We start from the raw sequence: 20,932 nt of genomic DNA on the forward strand, positions 1-20,932 counted from the left end.
ATGTTTTCAGATGAAAAAAACCCACAAAACACAGAAATTTAATTATTCTAAATATACATTAATATGAATTATTCTTATTATTCTTACTCTAAATGCATGTTTTATGATTTGTTGGCTGTGGGATCAAAAATGTCAGTTTGAATGGGTTTCAATTGAGCATTTATTTATTTATTATTTATTTATTTATTCATTCATTATTTTATTATTATTATTATTATTATTATTATTATTTATTATTTATTGCACTTAACAGTCTGAATATAACAATTTTGTTTACACCGTTTATTTTAGACTTAATGAAGAGCTGAGCTGGAAATTCACAGATTAAACAAAAGTACACAATTTCGCCAGAAATGATGCCATATACGTGTATACAGCCCACATCATACTAAAGCACGCAAAATGCACTAAACTGTCATTAAGGGTTAAGTTGCTCTTCAGCGTCAGAAACCTAAATAACCTCTAAATAAACGGTTTGTTTCAGTGTGTGTGTCACCTTAAATACCTGCTGTTTTCACTTCTGAGCTGCAGCACTGAGGCCGTAATCTAGTTTGTGAGCCAGCGCCCTGACATCAGGGAAACTCCTCGGATCAGCGCTAATACTCCTCCTGGTATCAGACGTCGTGATTAATTTCCTCTCGAGGTGACTTCTCGGTAATTTAAAGGAAATAAGGACACGCCGCCGCCGGTGTCTGCGTGTTTCCAGAGGCTCCGCTGGTGTTTCCGGGTGGGCGGAGCTGACTGCTCACACCTGCTGAGAGAGCGCGCGCGCTTCACTTCAGCACCGCGGACAGAGAGGGATTCTCGCGCGCACCTTACATAAGGACACGAGGAATATTTACCGAGACATTTGGATGGATTTAGAGCTTCGGAACAAGGTTAGAAGTGAAATGCAAAGTGTTGAATGTTACTCACGTGTGTGTTTTTTCCTCACACTGTTTTTCTTTGCAGGGTTTGATTTTTGCTGCACGTGAGGAGCGTCTCTGTCATGTCTCTGTCCACGTCTGACTGAGGACATAAAAACAAGTCACTCTCGGTTGGGATAATAACTTTCTGATCATGGATGGCTATAATTTGACGCACTTGAACTCCACCGGTGAGGCTCACGCGTACCCGTACTCCATGCCCATCGACGAGCCGCTGTACACCCAGTACAGACCCCCTCCGAAGGACCTGATCCCGCTGCCCAAAGGGGTGGTTTATCTGCTCATGGCTGGTATGGTGGTTGTTGGAGTTGCTTATGCCATTGTTGGACATCTCATCAAGGATCTGGCCATAGACATAGCAGGTACTGCCTTCTGGAAATAATAAAAATAAAATGTTATTACAGTTTGATTTGAGTCAGCACACTATTTAACTACACCTGTAGTGAAATGTGAATTATCATTTTAATTTCTTGTATGGAGCTTATAATTATGATAATTAACTTCTATTACTACTACTATAATAATAATATATATTTTTTAATAATAATACTCTCTAATTTCCTAGACACCTGTTACTTTTGTGCTAGAGTGCAAAAAACAGCATCAAAATAGAGCTTGTTTATCAAAAAAGGTACCAGTGGAGGATCCACCACAACCCAAGACAGTGCTTAGCACCCAACGTCCTAAAATCCTAGAAATGTCTTAAAATCTGAGAAATGTCCTAAAATCCTAAAAACGTCCTGAAATCCTTAAAATGTTCTAAAATCGTAGAAATGTCCTTAAATCCTAATACTATTCTAAAACGCTAAAAAAAAAATCCTACAGTCCTAGAAACATCCTAAAATCCTAAATACGTCCTAAAATCCTAGAAATGTCCTAAAATCCCAGAAATATATCCCGAAATGCTCAAAATTTCCTAAAATCCCAATAATGTCCTAATACACTAAAAACGTCGTAAAATCCTAGAAATATCCTAAAATCTTAAAAGTGTCGTAAAACTCCTAAAAACATCCTAAAATGATAGACAAGTCTTAAAATGTTAGAAACATCCTAAAATCCTAGAAACCCTAAACGAAGTATGTTGAGTATCCCTGCTGTAAAACCTCGTGAACTTCGCCCAGCTCATATTTAATTGTTGGTAATAAATCTTTAAAATAAATCAATAATTTCTGGGTCTCTTTTAGATTGTTTGTTGGGTCCGGTTGGCGATGAAGACAAAGATGCAGAAAACCAACAGCACATGGCCGCCAGCCATGCTCCGTCAGTGCATCCGTTTGCCCACAATGCCTTCCACGTGTGGGACCAGGACGACGTGGTCATCCCCCTCCAGTACGACGAGAGCCCCCAGATCAGCCCGCTGCTGCTGGCCGCCATGCCCTACATCCCGTCCTTCTTCCCGCACTCGCACAGCCCGACCAGCCACAGCTCTCTGGCCTTCTCCAGCAGCCCGGGGCCCATCAGAGAGGTCGAGCTCTGACCGTGACGGCTGACCCAGATCAGGAAACAGCCTGGGGGACCAGAGGGTGGAACCCCAGTAAAAATAAGACTCGTGATGTTGACGTGTCTCTTCTCGTGCTGCTTTCAGATGCCTTTCACAAGCATTTAGACCTTCGAACCCTGAACGAACTGGTGTGGTTTCCTTCAAAAACATGGGCAAAAAAAAGGTCAATGAGAAACACGGTGAGAAATGTTTCGCAAACTGCAAGAAATTATTAGATTTAGATAATAAAGCAAAGTGGTGCGATTTCTTTCAAAAACATGGGAAAAAAGGCGATAGCCAATTTAGTAAGAAATGAGTCGATTTAGAAAAATATTTTTAAAATGCCAGGGAAAAGGGTTTAGCGAAAAAAGAAACAACCTAGGGGGAAAAAAACAATAATTTAAAAATTATGTCACAGAATTACAATTTTTAAGCATTCATTTCCTCGTTTATATATATATATATATATATATATATATATATGTGTATATATATATGTATGTATGTATAAAAACAATTTGTCCAAATAGTTTCATGTGCAATTTTTTTTTTTTTTTTAGATATTTTTTCTTCTTTTGTTGCTCATATTCTTTTCCCATGTTTTTAAACAAATTAAACCTATTTGCTCTGGTTTTATAATAGAATTTTTTTCTCAGAATAATGCAACATGACTCAAGACTGTTGTCCCTCTCACACGTCACATCAGCAGAAAAGTCAAACTGAAGGACGACCCAAGGACATGAGGAGATTACTGGAGGTCAGAGGACATCGTCTCTGTGTGCCTGAGCTTCGCAGAGAAGCTGATAAACAAGTTACATTAAGTTTAATGAAGCCTAACGAGGCTGTGAGACAATCTGAGTGTCCAGATACTTTCTGTTTACGGTGAAGGACTCATGATTGTACCGACAGCGACGGATCTTTCTTTCTGAGTATAAAGTGTGTCTTATTAGTGAAACTCACTGTTTTCTGTCATTGCTCTGAACTCTCTGAAACCCAGATCGACGTCATCTGTCTCGTGCTGCATTTAGACGCCTTTCACAAGTATTCAAACCTTTGAACTCTGAACAAATTGGTGCATTTCTTCTAAAAAACATGGGTTTAAAAGGCAATGAGCAACTTGGTAAGAAATGTCCTGCAAATTGCAAAGAATTGGTGGATTTAAAAGAAATATTTTTCAAAAAGCTAAGGAAGAATGTTCAGAGAATTATATTTATCATTTCAATAATGATATATTTTAAATTTGTAATAGTAATTATGAATTTTAAAGATGTTTTTTTTTTTTGCTGTTTTTTTTTTGGTTTTTTTCTTTCTTTGTCTGCATTTTTTTTATGTGTGGTGATTTTCAGGTTATTTCATTGTTTTTTATTATTGTTTTACTTTCCTGGGATTTTTAAATTTGTTTTTTTTTTTTTCTTTGTTTGGTTGTTTATTTTTTCTTTTTTTTTTTGTGTGTGTACGTGCTTATTTTCAGATAATTTCCCTCTTTTTTGTTTGCTGATGTGCATGTTTTATTTTATTTTATATAATTTTTTTTTAAAACTAATTTTCAGGTAATTTTCGTATGCTTTTTTTTCTTTACATTTTTTTTTTGCTATTTTTGGTCATTTCTTTCTAAAGTTGCTCATTGCCTTATTGCCCAGCACCTTTTGCTCTGCAGACGCAGGGGATCAGAGTGTAGGTGGAGGTTACTACACAATCTGCAGTCAACGAAGCTGCTCCCAGCCTGTAAACCAGCCAACCCGCTGACTGTCTTGCACTCTTCAGTAAAATGTTATTTCCAGACACCGAGGGATTAGCTTAAGAGGGAGACTTAACGGAGTTCCAGCAATTCAACATGTACACAACTCCACTTAATCCTGCCGCCTTTAGTGCAGGTGTCTCACGCACTCACGGATTCCTCAGTGTGGAAAACGACGACCAGCACGGCTTATATCACTGGATGTATGCTGGGAGAGTGAGCTAATTTCTCGGTAAATACCGGCTCACAGCAGCTGCTATTCTTAGATGTGAACTTTTACTTAATAAAAGGTGAAGAAAAGTTTGAAATCGTGACTTATTTTGCAGTTTTGGTTTGGCTGCTTTGATGCTTTAAGATGAGGACGCACTGATTGTGAGATTATGGGCCAATACTGATGTTTGAAATAATAATTTGGCTGATAGCTGATACTGATGTGTTGTTTTTTTTGCTGTTTATTTTATTTTTGTTTTTTATTCCTTATTTTGAGCCAGAGAAACAAAAAATCTTCAGTATAAAAACAGTCATTCAGCGCGATTCATTTACTCTATCTTTGAATAAAAACAAATTCAATCAAACTAATTTATAAACAACCTTGAAAAAAAAACTTCTTTTACACGAAAAACATCCTTAAAAAAAGAATCAATGCCTTTTTTTCAACATTATATAATATAAAGTAATTCCCTCTCTGTATCTATTTTATAATGCCATGAGAACATCAGCAAATTTCTTTTAAATTAATATATTTATTCACCTTTCTCACCAAAAACTACATTTTAAAAAATTATTTTAAACACATGATAATGCTTTATACTCATTTTTACTGATTAGAGCTTTCAAGCTTATTTATTAATTATATTTTTTTGCGCATAAATACTTAAATGTCTTTTAATTATATCTATATTAATTCAATATGTTCACTAACATTTTGAATGCATGGATATTTTTTTATTTATTGAATGTCTTTTTATTTTCCCTACAGTAAATTCTGAACAAAATTATAATTCCAGCTCCTGATTGGCCTAAAACGCATCTTAAATGCAAAATCCAAAACAGAAGTTGGATTTTTTCCCCTCAGATTGGAAACTACAAACCTCGTATGGACGGAGGTGAAAAGATTCTGGGATGTTTTTGCGGCCGTTTTTATGTCTAATCAATGTCATGTGGTCTGTTCTTTCACGGAGAGCTTAGCAGGTTAATTTGAGCGCTGAACTGTCTTTGAACTCGAGTCTGGAGCCGTGAAATGAAGAAAACTTCACGGAAAAACTTTCATTAAATATGAGATTAAACATGTACTTTAACATAATATTGTAAAAAAAAAAAAGTTATTACAGGGGATGGGGGATTACATGGAGATCAAAACACAATAATAAGTATTTTAACATGTTTTAATTCAAAGATGTTCGGACATCCTTAGAGTTGTCTATAAAGCAGCTTCCACATTTTGATGAGGTGTCAGATGTCAGCTACAAACTTTTAAGGACATGAGGTTGTTAAAGACGGTCGTCTGTAATCCCAAATCACGGATTAACAAACAGCTTCTTTTCTATCACAGACACAACAAACGCTACAGCGCAACTGGATATAAAAATGTTCAGAAATATATTTGTGTAAACGAGTCACAGTTGAAATCTTCCACAGCTTATCATGGCCTTAAAATGAGACATTTGGATCTGTAAACTGAGAGGTTTGAAGATATTTAAGATATTAGATATTAAGAGTAACAGACTTCCTAACAGTTGCCTTAAAAATACTCTTAATATATAACATCAAAGTCCTAACTTTTTTTCTACATCAGTTGTTGTGCAGATAGGACGATTTGGCAACATTTTTAATCTAAAATATAGTCACATGAATACGACGAAGGATTTGGGCCAAAAAGAAGTCATAATATTTTGAGAAAAAACATCCACCATCCGCCACCCACCCAACATCCATCATCCAACATCTACCATCCAACATCCACCATCCCATCCATCCATCCATCATCCAACATCCATCCGCCATCCAACATCCATCATCCAACATCTACCATCCAACATCCACCATCCATCATCCAACATCTACCATCCGCCATCCAACATCCATCATCCAACATCTACCATCCAACATCCACCATCCAACATCCATCATCCAACATCTACCACCCGCCATCCAACATCCCATCTACCATCCGCCATCCAACATCCGCCATCCAACATCCATCCATCCGCCATCCAACATCCCATCCAACATCCCATCCATCATCCAACATCTCCACCATCCAACATCCATCATCCAACATCACCATCCGCCATCCATCCAACATCCAACTATCCGCCATCCATCCCATCCAACAGCCGTCATCCAACATCTACCATCCACCATCCAACATCTATCATCCGCCATCCAACATCTACCATCCGCCATCCAACATCTACCATCCAACATCCACCATTCAAAATCCACCATCCAACATCCACCATCGAACATCCACCATCCAACATCCTACATCTATCATCCACCATCCACCATCTACCATCCGCCATCCATCATCCAACATCCATCATCCATCATCCAACATCCAACATCTGCCATCCAACATCCGCCATTTTTCTGGCAACTTTTCAACTGACTATGACTGAGAACCTCACTCTAAACTATCCAATAAAATCTTAACTTTTCAAAAATGATATTATTTAAATAACTTTTTTTGAAAGTCAGATAGAACCTAAGATTATAATATCTCACGTTTATGACAACAAACAAAAGTCATGCTGTGATGTTATTTGGAAAAAAAGCTTTTTATTGAACCTTTAAGTTCCAAAATGTGTATTTTTCCTGTACAGGTGGGTCATTTTCTGTATAAACTGTGAAGGTTGATGTCATGAATCCGTTTTTAGTCGCACTGATGTTTGGCAGCAGAAGGGAAGTCTTATGTGTTAAAGCTGAAAAATAAGTCGACTGCTCTCAGCTGGTTTCACCGGTCGTGCTCGGGCTGGAGAGAGTGAGACGTAGAAAAGAGGTGTCCCGTGGTAACGGTAAGCCGCGTCCATTCAAAATAAAAATAATAATGATAAAGTGAACCTCAGGACTCCAGTCGGCATATGGGGCCGTCGTAGACCATCTGCAGGTTCACCTTGTGTCCCACCAACTCTCTGATGTTGTTGATGCCGTATTTGATCATGGTGGGCCTGCGGGACAGAGGACAGGCTCAGTGAGACACAACAGAGTTTGCGTCTATTCCAGGTCCGACAAAACAACAGCGGGTCTGGTGGGCGAGGAGGATTACTCTGCGGATTATAAAGTCTTTCTCGGCTCACTGAGGATAACTGCGATGGCTAATAACTGCGGAGATAATTAGCCGCGACAGTCGTCCTCAGATATGATGAGTTTTTAAGCCAAAGTATTATCTACAACAGTGATACTCAACTTACGGCTCACAGGCTAAATCTGGCCCCCTACAGGGTGCCGGGTGGCCCCCCAACCGTTTCTAATTCACAATAAAAACAAAGTCATTACACACTGGGAATTGTCTTTATACTTTTAGTATACATAAGGTGTCAGCGTGCAAAAAACAGCATCAAAATAGAGCTTGTTGATCAAAAAACTGCAAGTGGAGGATCCACCGCACCCCCAACAGAGGTCCTAGCTAAGACCCCACTGTCCTAAAATCACAAAAATGTCCTAAAATCCTAATAACGTCCTAAAATCCTAATAACGTCCTAAAATCCCAGAAAAATGCTAAAAACCTAGTAAATTCCTACAATCCTTGAAACATCCTTAAAATCCTAGAAACATGCTGAAATCCTTGAAATGTCCTAAAATCCAAGAAATTTCCTAAAATCATAGAAACATCCTAAAATCCTAGACCCGCAGGTTTGGGAGGCATGTTTTCTTTAAAAAATCACAAAAATTACAACATCTATCAGTCAGAAACTCGTATGGGCGGAGGTGAAATTATTGTTGGATTTTCACATTTCCGACACCTCATGTGTTGTTATACAGGTTTAGGACACTAAATTCCATAACTTTTCCAAAATTTTGGGGGTATACTTAAAATTTCAAAACTTTTCCAGGCCTGAAAATTAGAATTCCATGACTGCTTGTAGCAAATTAACAGGATTTTGACAGCGACAAATAGTCAACGCGTCTGCACGGACATAAAGTTAATAATCTAACAAGAACTACATCAAATAACTCATGAAAATTATAAATTTAAGGAATAAAAAGAAATGATCCTCCTCAGACATTAATTCTAAATATCTGAGATGTGCGTCAGACAGATGTGAGCTCGATGACGTCCGCAGACTGAATCGCAACTTTAATCCTTAAATTGAACGAGATTAAAAAACAAGGTAAAGTTTGCAGATGTGAAGGTCAGCTGTGATCTCAGTGTGTGTGTGTGTGTGTGTGTGTGTGTGTGTGTGTGTGTGTTCACCTCTCCAGAGAAAGTCCCCAGGCTATCACAGACACGTCCTCGGGCAGACCCATCGGCAGCAGCATCTCCGGTCTGAAGACGCCCGAGTTTCCCACTTCAACCCACTTCTGTAGTCCTGCAGCGTTCACACGGACACCACAACAGCGCGGATGGAAAAGCTGTAATATCTTCATTTTAAGTCTCTTTAGGCTGATCATCATAAAAGCCAAAATGTGTTCTTTCGGCTCCTTTGCGCATTATAAATGAGTCTGTTTACAAAAGTAAACTTTGCATTGATTGTTTTGTGTTGATACAGGAGTGTAACAGTGCACAGAAGTCGTGGTTCAGCTGATCCGTCACTGCAGAGTCACAGTTTGGTGCAATGCAGCGAAAAAAAAACCACAACAAATACACAACAATCCACATGCTTTTGAAAGTGTTGAAGAAATTAAAGAAATTTCATCCACAAAATTACTACACACTAAATGATATTTTTTTAAATTAATTTACTACAATTACAATTAATTCAGTGATAAATTTTTACTATGAATACAAACATGTTTTAAATTTTATTCTAAATAATTAGGAATTCTTTCATCTTTGCACCTCTTGTTAGCACTTTTGCTATTTTTAATGGTGGTTTTAACTTTTATCAATTTTCAAAATAATTTAATTAATTTAATTTCATTTTATATCGTATCTCTTTACCCTTTGATTGTAAATCTGTATCCTTTATTATGTGTTTAGATTTTATTTAACTGCCCTGTTGTGTAAAATGTGCTTAACAAATAAAGCTGTTGTTGTTAAAACTGTTACAACCATTTTTTGCTTTTAAATATTTTGAATAAAACTTTGATTTCATTGCTTTCCAGCTGCCAAACATTCACAAAAAAGAGGAAAAACATGAAAAGGTTGAAACTCGATGTTTGTGGATTATGTCGCAGGTTTGCGTGTTACCTTCGTGGTAGCTGAACACCTCCATGCTGGGCTCTGTGTACGGGTTGTGCTTGAAGCGCAGTTTGGGCTTGAAGCGCAGTTTGGTGATTCCTATAATAAATAAATAAATAAATAAAAAGGTGGATTTATGTGGCTTGAAATAAACTTGTGAAGGAAGAAATAACAATAACAAGTGTGCAAAAATAATATCATCACTTTGTGTGTTTCAGGTCTTAAAACAATCACACAGCAAAACTGGAGCTGCTAATTTCAAATGAACGTGATATTTGCATGTTTTATGCAGACGTCTATCAACATAAAAACTCCTCAGGAACATTCAAACAGCTGCTTTAAGTCGGGATGTTTCCGTCTGATCAGAAGAATCGGTATCGGGCCTGATCAATGCAGTTTTCTCGGATCGGTCTCAGTTATTTGTGTGATTTTCAGCAGATATTCGGGTTTTATTGTAACACTGCTGCTTATGTTCAGTTTAAGCTGCTACACCAGTTTGAGTGAAATGAACATTTTTGATTTCATGTTTAGGGAACTAGTTTTATTGTTATGCTGTAGTCGAGCGGGAAAACTGAACTGAACGAGTTTAAAAGTGAAGTGTGATGATATTTCTCATTTAAAGTCTTCTGTGTTTTTATTACAATGTTAGACTGAGTGGATTTGAGAGCAACATCTTAGTTTGTGTGTTTGTTTTTTATTTTGTTTTTTGGAAAACACAAATGTTGCACTATGTGGAATTGTGATAATAACCATATCAAATATTTTTTTGTTGAAAAAAATGCTGCACTAAGTGGAACTGTGATTAAAAGCTGAATAAAAACATTTTTACTTCTGTTACTTTGTTATTTTACTAAAAAATCAAATACTGTTTCAAATGGAATTGTAATACGAGCCATATAAAATATCTTTAGGTTAGTATTTTTTAAATTAAGCTGTCAAACATATACACTGGACTGGACTGATTTTAAAAACTTTAAAGGACCTGAAGTGTGTATTGTGCAGCTGTATTTTCTGGGTAAATACAAGTATCTGATCGAGACTCGGTATCAGCAGATAATCAATATCTCATGACTCGGATCAGGATTTGGGACAAAATAACTTCTGTAGGACATCCCTCCTCATGAGGACTTTCAGCTGAGGTCTTCTCAGCGTCTCGGAGCCGTGCTGACCTAGTTTAGTGAAGAACTGATGCAGGACGCCCATCAGGTCTCCCAGTGTGAGTCCGTAGTCGGCGACCACGCCCTCAATCTGGTGGAACTCGGCCAGGTGGGTGGCGTCTAACGTCTCGTTCCTGAACACGCGGTCGATGGAGAAATACTTGACGGGGGTGAACTTCTCCTGGACGGAGAGAAAAGCTCCACGTTTAGTGACAAGACATGCAAGCACGAACACTATAATGTCAAAAGTATGTGGACGCCCATGTGAGTGGTGAGCACATCAGAGTATCTGCTGCTGTGACGCCGCCGCCGCTCTTCTAGGAAAGCTTTTCACCAGCGTTTGGAAACTGGCTGCAGGGATTTACTCCCTTTCAGTCACAAAGCTTTAGTGAGGTCAGCCATGTGTCCTGGCTCGCAGCCCGCGCTGCGGTTCATCCAAAGGTGAGTCCAAAAAGACAGCGGCGTGCTCTGAAGACGCTCAAAGAAAAACACTGGTGTCCTCAGAGAGAATAAACAGGGTTCCTGCAGTTTCAGGCCAGTGAGAGATTTAAGACTTTTAAAAAATAAAAAATAAAATAAATAAAATTAAATTAAAAAAATAAAATAAAATAAAGCATTAATTTTACAACAATCAAAATAAAGGGTAACAAAAAAAACAACTGATATCAGTCACATATGGTTCAGGAAAATTTTGTTTGTTGGCTGGTTTTCTTTGCAATTTTGTGTTTCTCACTCTGCATGTTGACTCTTCTGTCTTGATTGCCATCGTACCGAATTTGAAAAACTGTTTGCATGAAATACACAGAGCCTTGTGTGCATTGAATTGTTAGTTTCTGCCACTATGTGAAATTTTGGTTAAAACAATTTTTGTTGAATCTGCACGACGTTTATGCAAAAGGAATTCAGTAAATTAACTAAAAACAAATAGGTGTAGCCAATTATTTTGAGAGATTTTTCAATGCAACATCAGAAAAAAAGCTTAAAAAAAAGCCCTTAAGTTTGAGAATTTTTTAGACTTCTGAAAAACAGATTGAAGAAATGTAATGCCTATTAAGGTTTTCACTTTTAGAATCATGGGGAACCTTGTTAATGACTGAATTCAAGCCTTTTGAGACATTTAAGGATCTGCAGGAACTCTGTGTACGTCTCTGTTCTGCAAACATTCAGATGTGGACTAGAAACGACTCGGCCGGACTCAGATGTTTTCTGTCTCCATGGCAACGGGAGACAGCGCATCGACTCTCCTCAACATGTGAACAAGTGTGTGTGTAACTCACCTGTTGTGCGAGTTTGTACAACATGCGTGCGCTGACCGCTGTGGTGTGAGTGCGGAGGATGTTCTTCTGAGCCTCCTCGATCTTCCAGTCGTATTTGTACCTGAATGAAAGCGGGACGTTAGATCAGATCGTCGAAGGCTGAACGCAGATTAATTAAACGTGTGATTCTGTCTCACCCCTGCGAGCCGTAGCCTCCCTCTGAGTGGACCCTCTTCACTCTCTCCAGGTAGTCCTGCGGGAACCCGTGGGCGAGTGCCGGGTCTGGAGACAGAGTAAAGATGATTAGTGACCTGGATCCAGCGAGGTGGAGAGAAATGTGCGACCCGCAGCCTCACCGGACAGGAAGAAGGTGTCGTGTGCGTCTCTGGCCGGGTGCTGCTGAGGCTGAAACAGCGAGTCGAAGTTCCAGAAAGAGCTCTCGATGAAGTTGTTGGTCGGCATTTCTGTGAAGCTGCAGGAAGCAGAAGGTTCATTTTGTGTGGCTTTTTTAAACGTGCGTCAGTGTGCTCATTTTTATTCCACTAAACGTGTTCATCAACAAACCTTTTTTCGATCTCGCCATGGTGCTATAATAAGCGCATTAAGTGCAGCCGCTCGGTGGCACTGTGAGTACAATTTATTATTATTTACTACTTTTACTACAATAAAACTTCAGAGTACTCCTTCCACTCCTGCATTAGCTCAAAGTCATGTGTGAACACCAAAAACCTCGACTTGATTTCACACCTGAAGAGCTGAACCAGCAGGACGTGGAAGTGGCTCATTAAAGCCTCCGACGGCGAGCCTGCATTGATACCGATTTACTGATCATATGTAACGGCGTATTGTGTTCGTCATGGAAGAAACAGACGTGACACCTTTAAGGTCACACTGCATTCAGGAACAAACACATCGTTCTCTCTGGAAAACAGTCACGTTCATCAGTGTTCATTTACAGATGCTGTGTAATGATTTTACATTTTTTTTATTCTCTTATATATACATACACACTTGTATATAATGTATATAATTATTATTATTATTATTATTATTATTATTATTATTATTAGGACTGTCAAAAACAAGCAGTTTAACAACATCTGAGTAAAAAATGTGAAGACATGTACAAAAAAAAGAAAAGAAATGCCAAATAAGGATCTTAGAAGTAAAATTTTATTTCTATTTTATTTATGTTTTTTATTCATTATTTTTTTTTTTTACTTAGCAAATTATTTGTATATTTTAATGACAAAAGGACAACACACAGACATTCAGGTAAACAACAGCGACACACACAGATTATATATAAACTCAAATTAAACATGTGAAGAACATAAAGTGGGATTAAGTTTTATTGGCTCCTTTTTGTCGCTGCAGAGAGAAAAGTTTGTCTCGAAGCTCGCTGTCGTATTTTTTCCCGACACCTTGATCAAAGGAGCTTTAATCAGCTGTGAAGGTTGACGACAAACTGAGTTACACGACACGACCGAGTGCGACTGCGGAGGGTTCAGTTTGAAAACGCTCCTAGTCTCTCTTTCTCGGTTTTTGAAAGAGGGACAGCAGCGGTGAGGAGAGCTGGGCCGTACATGCAGGGAGCGAACGGAATAAAGAAATAAAGAAATAAATGTTTTTTTAGGAGCATTGGACACAGGACGCTGTCGATGACTGTGTTCATGAGGGGCGTCTGTTTTGATGAGCACTGTTCGATAATTAGTCAAAATACCGTTAGTGTGAAAGAAATGTTTTTTTTTTCCTCCGCTGTGAGATTTCCAGCGACTCACCCCATCTCCAGAAAGATCTGCCTGAACTGCGTCCGCACCTTCAGCAGCGGGCGGGTGCAGGTGTCCGCAGTCAGGAGCCACGCCCATCATCGCCTCGAAGTTATACGGCTTAAACTTCTTCTCCTTCCAGCTGCCACTGAAACACAAGAGAAGTTATTAAGGGAAGAAAATCTTTTTTGCAATCAGCAGATTTTCCACAAAACATTATATTTCAGTTTTGAATCTGCAGTCTGAGATGACTGAGAGCATCAGATCTCTGATGAACAGAGACGTTACAGTAAAATACACGTCGAACATCTGGATGAAGGAACATCTGGCTGCAGCTTTTAGCTAAATCCCCTCTATCATATGATTTAATTCAACTTTTTCATTCTGACATTTTAATGTCCGCTGTACTATGACTGCATCTATTATTTAGTTATTTTATTGTCGTAATTTTTTATTTCAAAGTATCTCACAGAAACATTGCGTCAAAAAGTTTCTTTAAGATACATTTTTAGATTTTTGTATGAAAATAAAATACGTGGACCCTCTTCAAATTATAGAAATCAAAAGCAGCTTTACGTGTGCATGACCTAATTTCTTGTCAGAAAAAAAGTTCAACAAAACCATTAATAAACACAATTAAAAAGCATTTTGTGGTCAACACGTCAGTCTAAATCAATCATTTGCTTCTGTTTCGTTGCTTTTTTTATTTTATTTTTTAAATCATTTTGTCCTGCCCTGCCTTTAGGACAAAGTCCACACCTTTGGACGTGTCCCCTTTAATGGGCAGAGGTTTCTCTGCGTCCTCGGTCTGATGTCCTTCACACCGTCACAGACAGACGGAGGAGGACAGACGGGACACCGAAGAGACGGATTAAGCAGCAGCTGTACTCACTTGGCAATCATCTCGGGAGTGAGCTCCGTCTCCTGTTTGGTGACGGTGGTGCTGAACGAGCCGCCTTTCCTGATCCAGTACGACTTCACCGTCCTGAACACAGAAAGAAAACATCGCTGCAGAAAACCCCAAAGACACAGAGGACGGCTTCACGCCTGCGTGAATGTTGAGAACATTTTAACTTCGACAAAAAAGATAACAGAAAATCAAATTAGTTGCCAATTAATTTTCTGATGATTTTCTAAATCACAGCTGGTCCAGATTTATCTTAAAATCTGGAATAAACGTCACAATTTTCACAATCCTAAAACACAGGGAGTGCACACTAACCGACTGGATTCAGCAGACTTAAGAACGGCGGGTACATTTAACGACCGCGCCTGATGAACGATCACCGACTACACGACTCGTCACTCAAACCGAAGCCAACTGGACGCACCAAACTGCCACGACAACACCCACGAGAACAAGATTAAAACATGCAACTGTCAAAAAAAAGAGACACAAACGTGAATACAAAGTCAGGCAGCAGCCGTTTATCTGTTTCATATCATGGTGATGTCTTTTATGGAAAAGCTCGAGTCGCTGGATGCTGCGGACATTCGGCTCTACGGTTCATAACCGGCGATCCTTACAGCACCCACTGCTGCCGTCTTTATACCTCACATTTTTTATACAGCAAAGGAACCTCATCGACTGAAACAATGTGATGAAACACATCCACCATCTGACGACACGTCCGTCACCCAAAGCTCTCACAGGAGCCAAAAAGAAATCCCAAATCTCTGCCGAACTCTCATGAGGAGTTTGATTCAGGCGTCAGCAGCAGAACAATCACAGTCTCTGCTCACAGCAGCAGACGGCGGACGGTTTTTCGTCTCAGCTCTGATGCAAACATCACGCCGACTCCTGGAGGGAAAACAACAAACTTTCTGCTGCTGCCACCTTCTGGCAGAGAAAAGGACTCAATCACAGCTTGTGTTTAACCCTTTGAGCAATTTGGCTTGTTTTGTTTCAAAAACATGGGAGGAGAAACAAAGAAATGACCCTCAAAACAGCAAGAAAAGTGTAAAAGGTACAAAAAAAATACCTGAAAATTAGTCATTAAAAAAATAAAGTTTAAAAAACAAAGAAGGCAAACAGAATCGTAAAAGAGTTTTTTTCCCAATACTCTTTTTTAAAAATACTTATTTTGTGTCGTGGAAATTACTAAAATAGGTTCCATATTTTTTTTTTATTGACACAGTGTATCTCTAAAAAAAATCAAACAAGAATTGGAAAAGTATTTTAAAAATATATATTAATTCTGCTACATATTTTTATCATGAAAATGACAAAGAAAATTAGAAATAGATTTTTTTCCTTTTTCCCTTAACTTAAAAAAAATCTATATCTACTAATTTTTTGCAATTTCTGGAACATTTCTTAAAAATTTGCTCACTGACTTTTTCCCACGTGCTTTTAAAAAAAAATCGCACCAGTTTGCACAGGGGGCAAGGGTTAAAATACTCGTGAAAGGCGTCCGAGAGCAGCACAAGAAAAGCGATGTGGCTCCAGGTTTGAAAGGGTTAAAACTCTGCGGACTCACACTTCAGAGAGCAGCTTCCTCTTCTTCAGCTCGTTCTTCTCTTTCTCCTCCAGCTCGGAGGTGTTTCCGTTCTGCACCTGCAGCAGCTTCTCTCTGACCTGGTCCTCGATGCTGTCCACCTGCAGAGACACAGACACACACACACACAGCACACACACACACACACACACACACACACACACACACACACACACACACACACACACACACACAGAGTCAAACACTCCTCATTCAGACGGCCGCTCAAAAAAACAATTTTACAGAGTTTGTTAAACACGTACAGTCCTGAAAATCCGCGGGCCGCCCTCGGATGATTTGTCCACTCTGATCCACTTGTTGGACATCGCCTTACTGAAGCCGATCTTCCCGAAGGACAGTTTCTGCACGGGGACAAACGCAAGAGACACATCACTGAAAATATCAACAGTTTGTTCAGTCCCAGTAAAATTACAATAAAAAAGCAAAGGAATGCCAATAATCTCGAGCTGCTGCTAAAGATTATCGTCATTATCGTCTCATTTCACAAGAATTTAAACCTTTGAACCTCAAACAACTAATTTCTGTCAAAAACATGGGAAAAAAATATTAAGCAACTAATTATATTTACAAATTATATTTAACAAGCTAGGACAAAATGTTTAATCAGGATATTTAAATATTTAAAATCATGTTACAAAATAATTATAATTTTTAAGCACTTTTTTGGGTCATTTCTTTTTTTTTTCTTTTCTTTCTTTTTTTTTTTTTTTTTTTTTTTTTAACTAATTTTCGGGTTATTTTGTTGTACTTTTTACTAATTTCCTGCAGATTTTTGGATCATTTGTTTTTACTTTTACTTTCTTTTTTAATTTTTACTAATTTTCGGGTTATTTTCTTGTACTTTTTACTAATTTCTTGCACATTTTTGGGTGTTTTTTTTTTTGCTCATTGCCAGTTTGCTCAAGTTTCAGCATGTTCAAAGGGTTAATCTGTCAGTTGTTTAAGATTAATCGCTTTACTGTTTAGTCTGCAAAATTAATTTCCCAAAGTCTTCAGATTCCTTCTTTTGTCCAAAACCAGAAGTCTGGAAAAACTAAACGCTGAATTCCAGCAGAAATCTGGACAAAAACAGATTTTGAAGAAGACGTCAGGCTCAACTGATGGAAGAAAATGTGTCTGAAAGAGTCTCAGCAGGTATTTTAATTACACCTGTTCAGAAATCTCACCGTTCAGGTCGATCCGGCTGCTGGAGGAACTGAGACTCACAGGAACTGTTTTTGGGCCTCAGGAAACGTGAACTTTTTACAGATACGTGACTACATTTGGGACAAAAAATGACTTTAAGAAGGACAAACTTGTTTTAAAGCTTCTACTTTCAAGATCTTTGGAGGGAATATTTCCCCGAAGCACTTTTCTTTTGTTTAAATTTGTTCATTCAAATTTATATTTATTTCACTTCAGTTAAAAGCAACCCCTGCTGTGTTAAAGGATTCGAAAACTCTCTGCGTTTGGGAGCTTTTTAAAGAACAGCTTTCTTTGCTGTTTGTGTGTTTACACCCGAACCAAAACAAGACTGAAAGTTCCCACGAGTTTCGGCCGTGTGTCACTCACCATGAGCTCACTCTGCTGCAGACCCTCCAGAGGGACGGAGCTGAAGACCCGCGCCTCATGGCTGCCCTGCTCGGCGATCTCTCGGCCCTCATCCGTCAGCTCCCAGCGTTTAGAGGAGCGCAGCTCGGCTGAGATCAGCTGGACGGACGGTGAAGAAAAAAAAAGACTGTAAGCCAGTGGTAGAAAGTATTCAGCTCCTTTACTCAGGTAAAAGTAGCAATAACACAGTAAAAATACTCAGTAACTACTAAAAGTACCACATTTTAAATGTTATTTAAGTAAAAGTGTGAAGTATCATTTGATGTAATAATACGTCATCAAACTGCATCAATCATCAGCAAAGTGTAAGACGTCAACGAACATCGACATTTTAAAATTAAACCTTTATTTTGAAATTCCCAAACTGTGTCAGTTTCTGTCAGAGCGAAACTCTTTTTAAATAAAATAGAAAATATTGTACCTTGTGATTTACATCCAGCTAATATAATTAAAAAAAAAATTAAAGTATTTTAAGAGTTAAAAGTAAAAGTACTCAATGTAGAAAACGGCCTGTGTGACTGTAAAACGATGTATCATCTCATTAGACGATTATGACGCGTTTAAATAAAAGCCGAATTTTACTGTTGTAGTTGGTTGAGATGGAGTTCATGTTTTTAACTAACGAGTATTTTCAGGGATGGATTCATCTGCTCATTATCTCCATTAACTGATCGTTTGGTTTAAAAAGTCAAGTCATTTTATTTATAAAGCTCATTATCACAGAGTCTCAGAGGACAAACCCCCGAAAACAACCCCCGAAACGGGAAAAACGGAAGAAACAGCACCAAGAAATGTTCATCTCAATGACTCAGAGCCCAAAGTGACACGTTACAATGTTTGTTTTGACCAACCAACAGTCCAAACCTCAACAAAAGTCTACTGAAATTATTAAAATACTCAATTATTTTCTGCATTTTTCTATGAAAAATGACAAAATGATTATGAAATTGGTGGCTCATAATAGTTAATATTCTATCAATTAAATAATCGACTGGTTATTTTAGCTCTACTTTTACTTTTCAATGTTTTCTGTGCAGAAATTTTAATATGGAAAGAAACTAAAGCTGTCAGAGAAATAAAGTGACATGAAAAGTAAATATTTTCCGGTAAAATGTAGTTTAAGTGGAGCAGAAGCAGAAAGCGGCACGAGAAATTAAATACTCTAATTAAGTTATTTTGCCTCAAATTTGTACCCAACCCTTTGAAACCTGAGCAAATTAGTTTGATTTTTTGAAAAAAAAAAAAAACTAAATGTAATAAATTATAAAAAGTGCCAGGAAAGTCCCCAGAAAATATGTATTTAGACTTATTTTTTATTTTATACATTTAACATCAAATCACAGAATAAACATGTGTGCATGTGTGTTTTTTTTTTTATTTTTTTAGTTTAGATCATTCATCGATGATCGATTAATCAGTCATTAAGAGATTAAACCGAATATGTGAAATTTAATCGATTTACGTGTAGGCTGCTGTCAAAATATATGAAATATGTTGCTGTAAACTTTGACCGAGGATAAAACGAACCTGAACAAGCAAAGTTTTTATTATTATTTTTTAAATAACGATTAATTGATCGTTAATATTAGAGACTAATCGATTAAGAAAAGTGTTTAAAATTTGCAAACCTGTATTCAGCACATCTTGGGTCATTTCTGTGTTGTTTTTACCTTTTTTCGGGTAATTTTCTTGTGAATTTTTCATTCATTTCTTGCTATTTTTTCAGTTGTGTTTTGCGAAGTTAAGTACTGATTACTCCCCATGAGTACTGAGTAAAAGTACTTCGTTACACTCCTCCACTGCTGTCTCTTTAAATAATCACCCTCGCTGCCTGAGTGGACAGTGTTGTCCTTAAATCCTGTCTGTCCACACAGAGACTGACAGTTTTCTGTCTCTTTACAGCGACATTATTGCATCAGTCATTCAGCTGTTGACGGAGACAGTCGGACTTCCGCCGTCTGTCCTGCCGGGACACTCACGTCTCCGAGCGCCTGCAGACTCTTCACGGCCCCGACGATGACCTGGTGGTCCAGCCCGAGGCTGCCGGCCGCCTCCAGGCTGTCCACCCCGTCGTCCGCCTTCTCAATCCGCCGGAGGAGCGTCTCCACCACACCGGTGTCCGCCATGCTGGATCCCTGCGAGGACCGAAAGAGGCCGGATGTGACGTCGCGGTCCTAAAGGCCGAAAGTATCAGAGCAGCGGGACGACAATAATAGGAATTGGATTACCGTAAATACTGTAATATTTGTATACAGTTTGTAGTTTTAAAAATGTAGTTTTTTTTTTTTTTCTTAGTTTTGTTGTTTTTTTAGGTAGTTTTTATTTCTGTGTGTAGTTTTTCCGTATAGGGTTTAATTTTTTATATACATTTTTTATGGTTTCTTTATTTTTGTGTAGACCTGTAGTTTTTATTTTTTAAATTTGTATGGAGTATTTGATTTTTTTTGTATATAGTTTGACTTATGTATATTGCTTTATTTTTGTATAATGTTTTTATCTTTACTGCACTTTTGCTATTTTTATTTTATGTGTTTTTAAATCATTTAGTAGGCATAATTGTTTTTACCTTGAATATTTTATCTCTTTTCTCTTTTATTGTACATCTGTATGTTTTCTTATGTTTTTATATTTTATTACTCTGTAAAGCACTTCTTCTCATCCTGACAATCATCCTGAGAATGAGAGCAGAGCGGACATTCGGGGACTCTGCTGGAGACACCGGCGGAGACACGGCGGAGGTCAGGCTGGTTAATTATATATATATATATATATATATATATATAAAGTCTACTTAAATGGTATAAATCCAAATGCTGTGAATTTTTTTTTTTAATTTTTATTTTGTGTGTTCAATTAGAAACTGATGGAGCCCAGAAAAATATTTTCATAATTACCCTTTCTAATTTACCTTTTTAAAAATAAAATTCACTGAATGCTTCTCACATCAATGACACCAAAAAGCAATGTTTTATATAAATAAATATTTGGGCAAAATTCTCCCCAGTCCTCAGTAATAGATGTCAGTTCATGTTCAATTTTTTTCTTCAATTTTGTTTTTTTGTAAACTGGTCTTTTCATTTAGAGTGGCATTAATAAAGCCTTAGAAAGTCTTACATCCCACTTGAAGCCTGCAAATGAACAGTGTCAGTTGCA

General features: G+C 37.9%; 1 protein-coding gene and 1 non-coding gene across 2 annotated transcripts; both read right to left on the reverse strand.

Moving 5' to 3' along the window:
- Positions 1-6,905: 6,905 nt before the first annotated feature.
- LOC121957301 (phenylalanine--tRNA ligase alpha subunit-like) lies at positions 6,906-19,924 on the reverse strand. The gene is given in 14 exon segments (XM_042505866.1): positions 6,906-7,314; positions 8,562-8,676; positions 9,498-9,587; positions 10,658-10,826; positions 11,923-12,022; positions 12,099-12,183; positions 12,258-12,373; positions 13,683-13,732; positions 13,734-13,818; positions 14,563-14,655; positions 16,151-16,269; positions 16,432-16,530; positions 17,741-17,878; positions 19,759-19,924. Coding segments are annotated over 14 exon segments (1,512 nt in total). The 5' UTR covers positions 19,906-19,924; the 3' UTR covers positions 6,906-7,208.
- LOC121957336 lies at positions 14,395-14,520 on the reverse strand. Its single transcript, XR_006106753.1, has one exon.
- Positions 19,925-20,932: the final 1,008 nt, after the last annotated feature.

This window comes from Plectropomus leopardus, chromosome 17 (genome assembly GCF_008729295.1).
Source record: "Plectropomus leopardus isolate mb chromosome 17, YSFRI_Pleo_2.0, whole genome shotgun sequence".
In the NCBI taxonomy this organism is placed as follows: Eukaryota; Metazoa; Chordata; class Actinopteri; order Perciformes; family Serranidae; genus Plectropomus; species Plectropomus leopardus.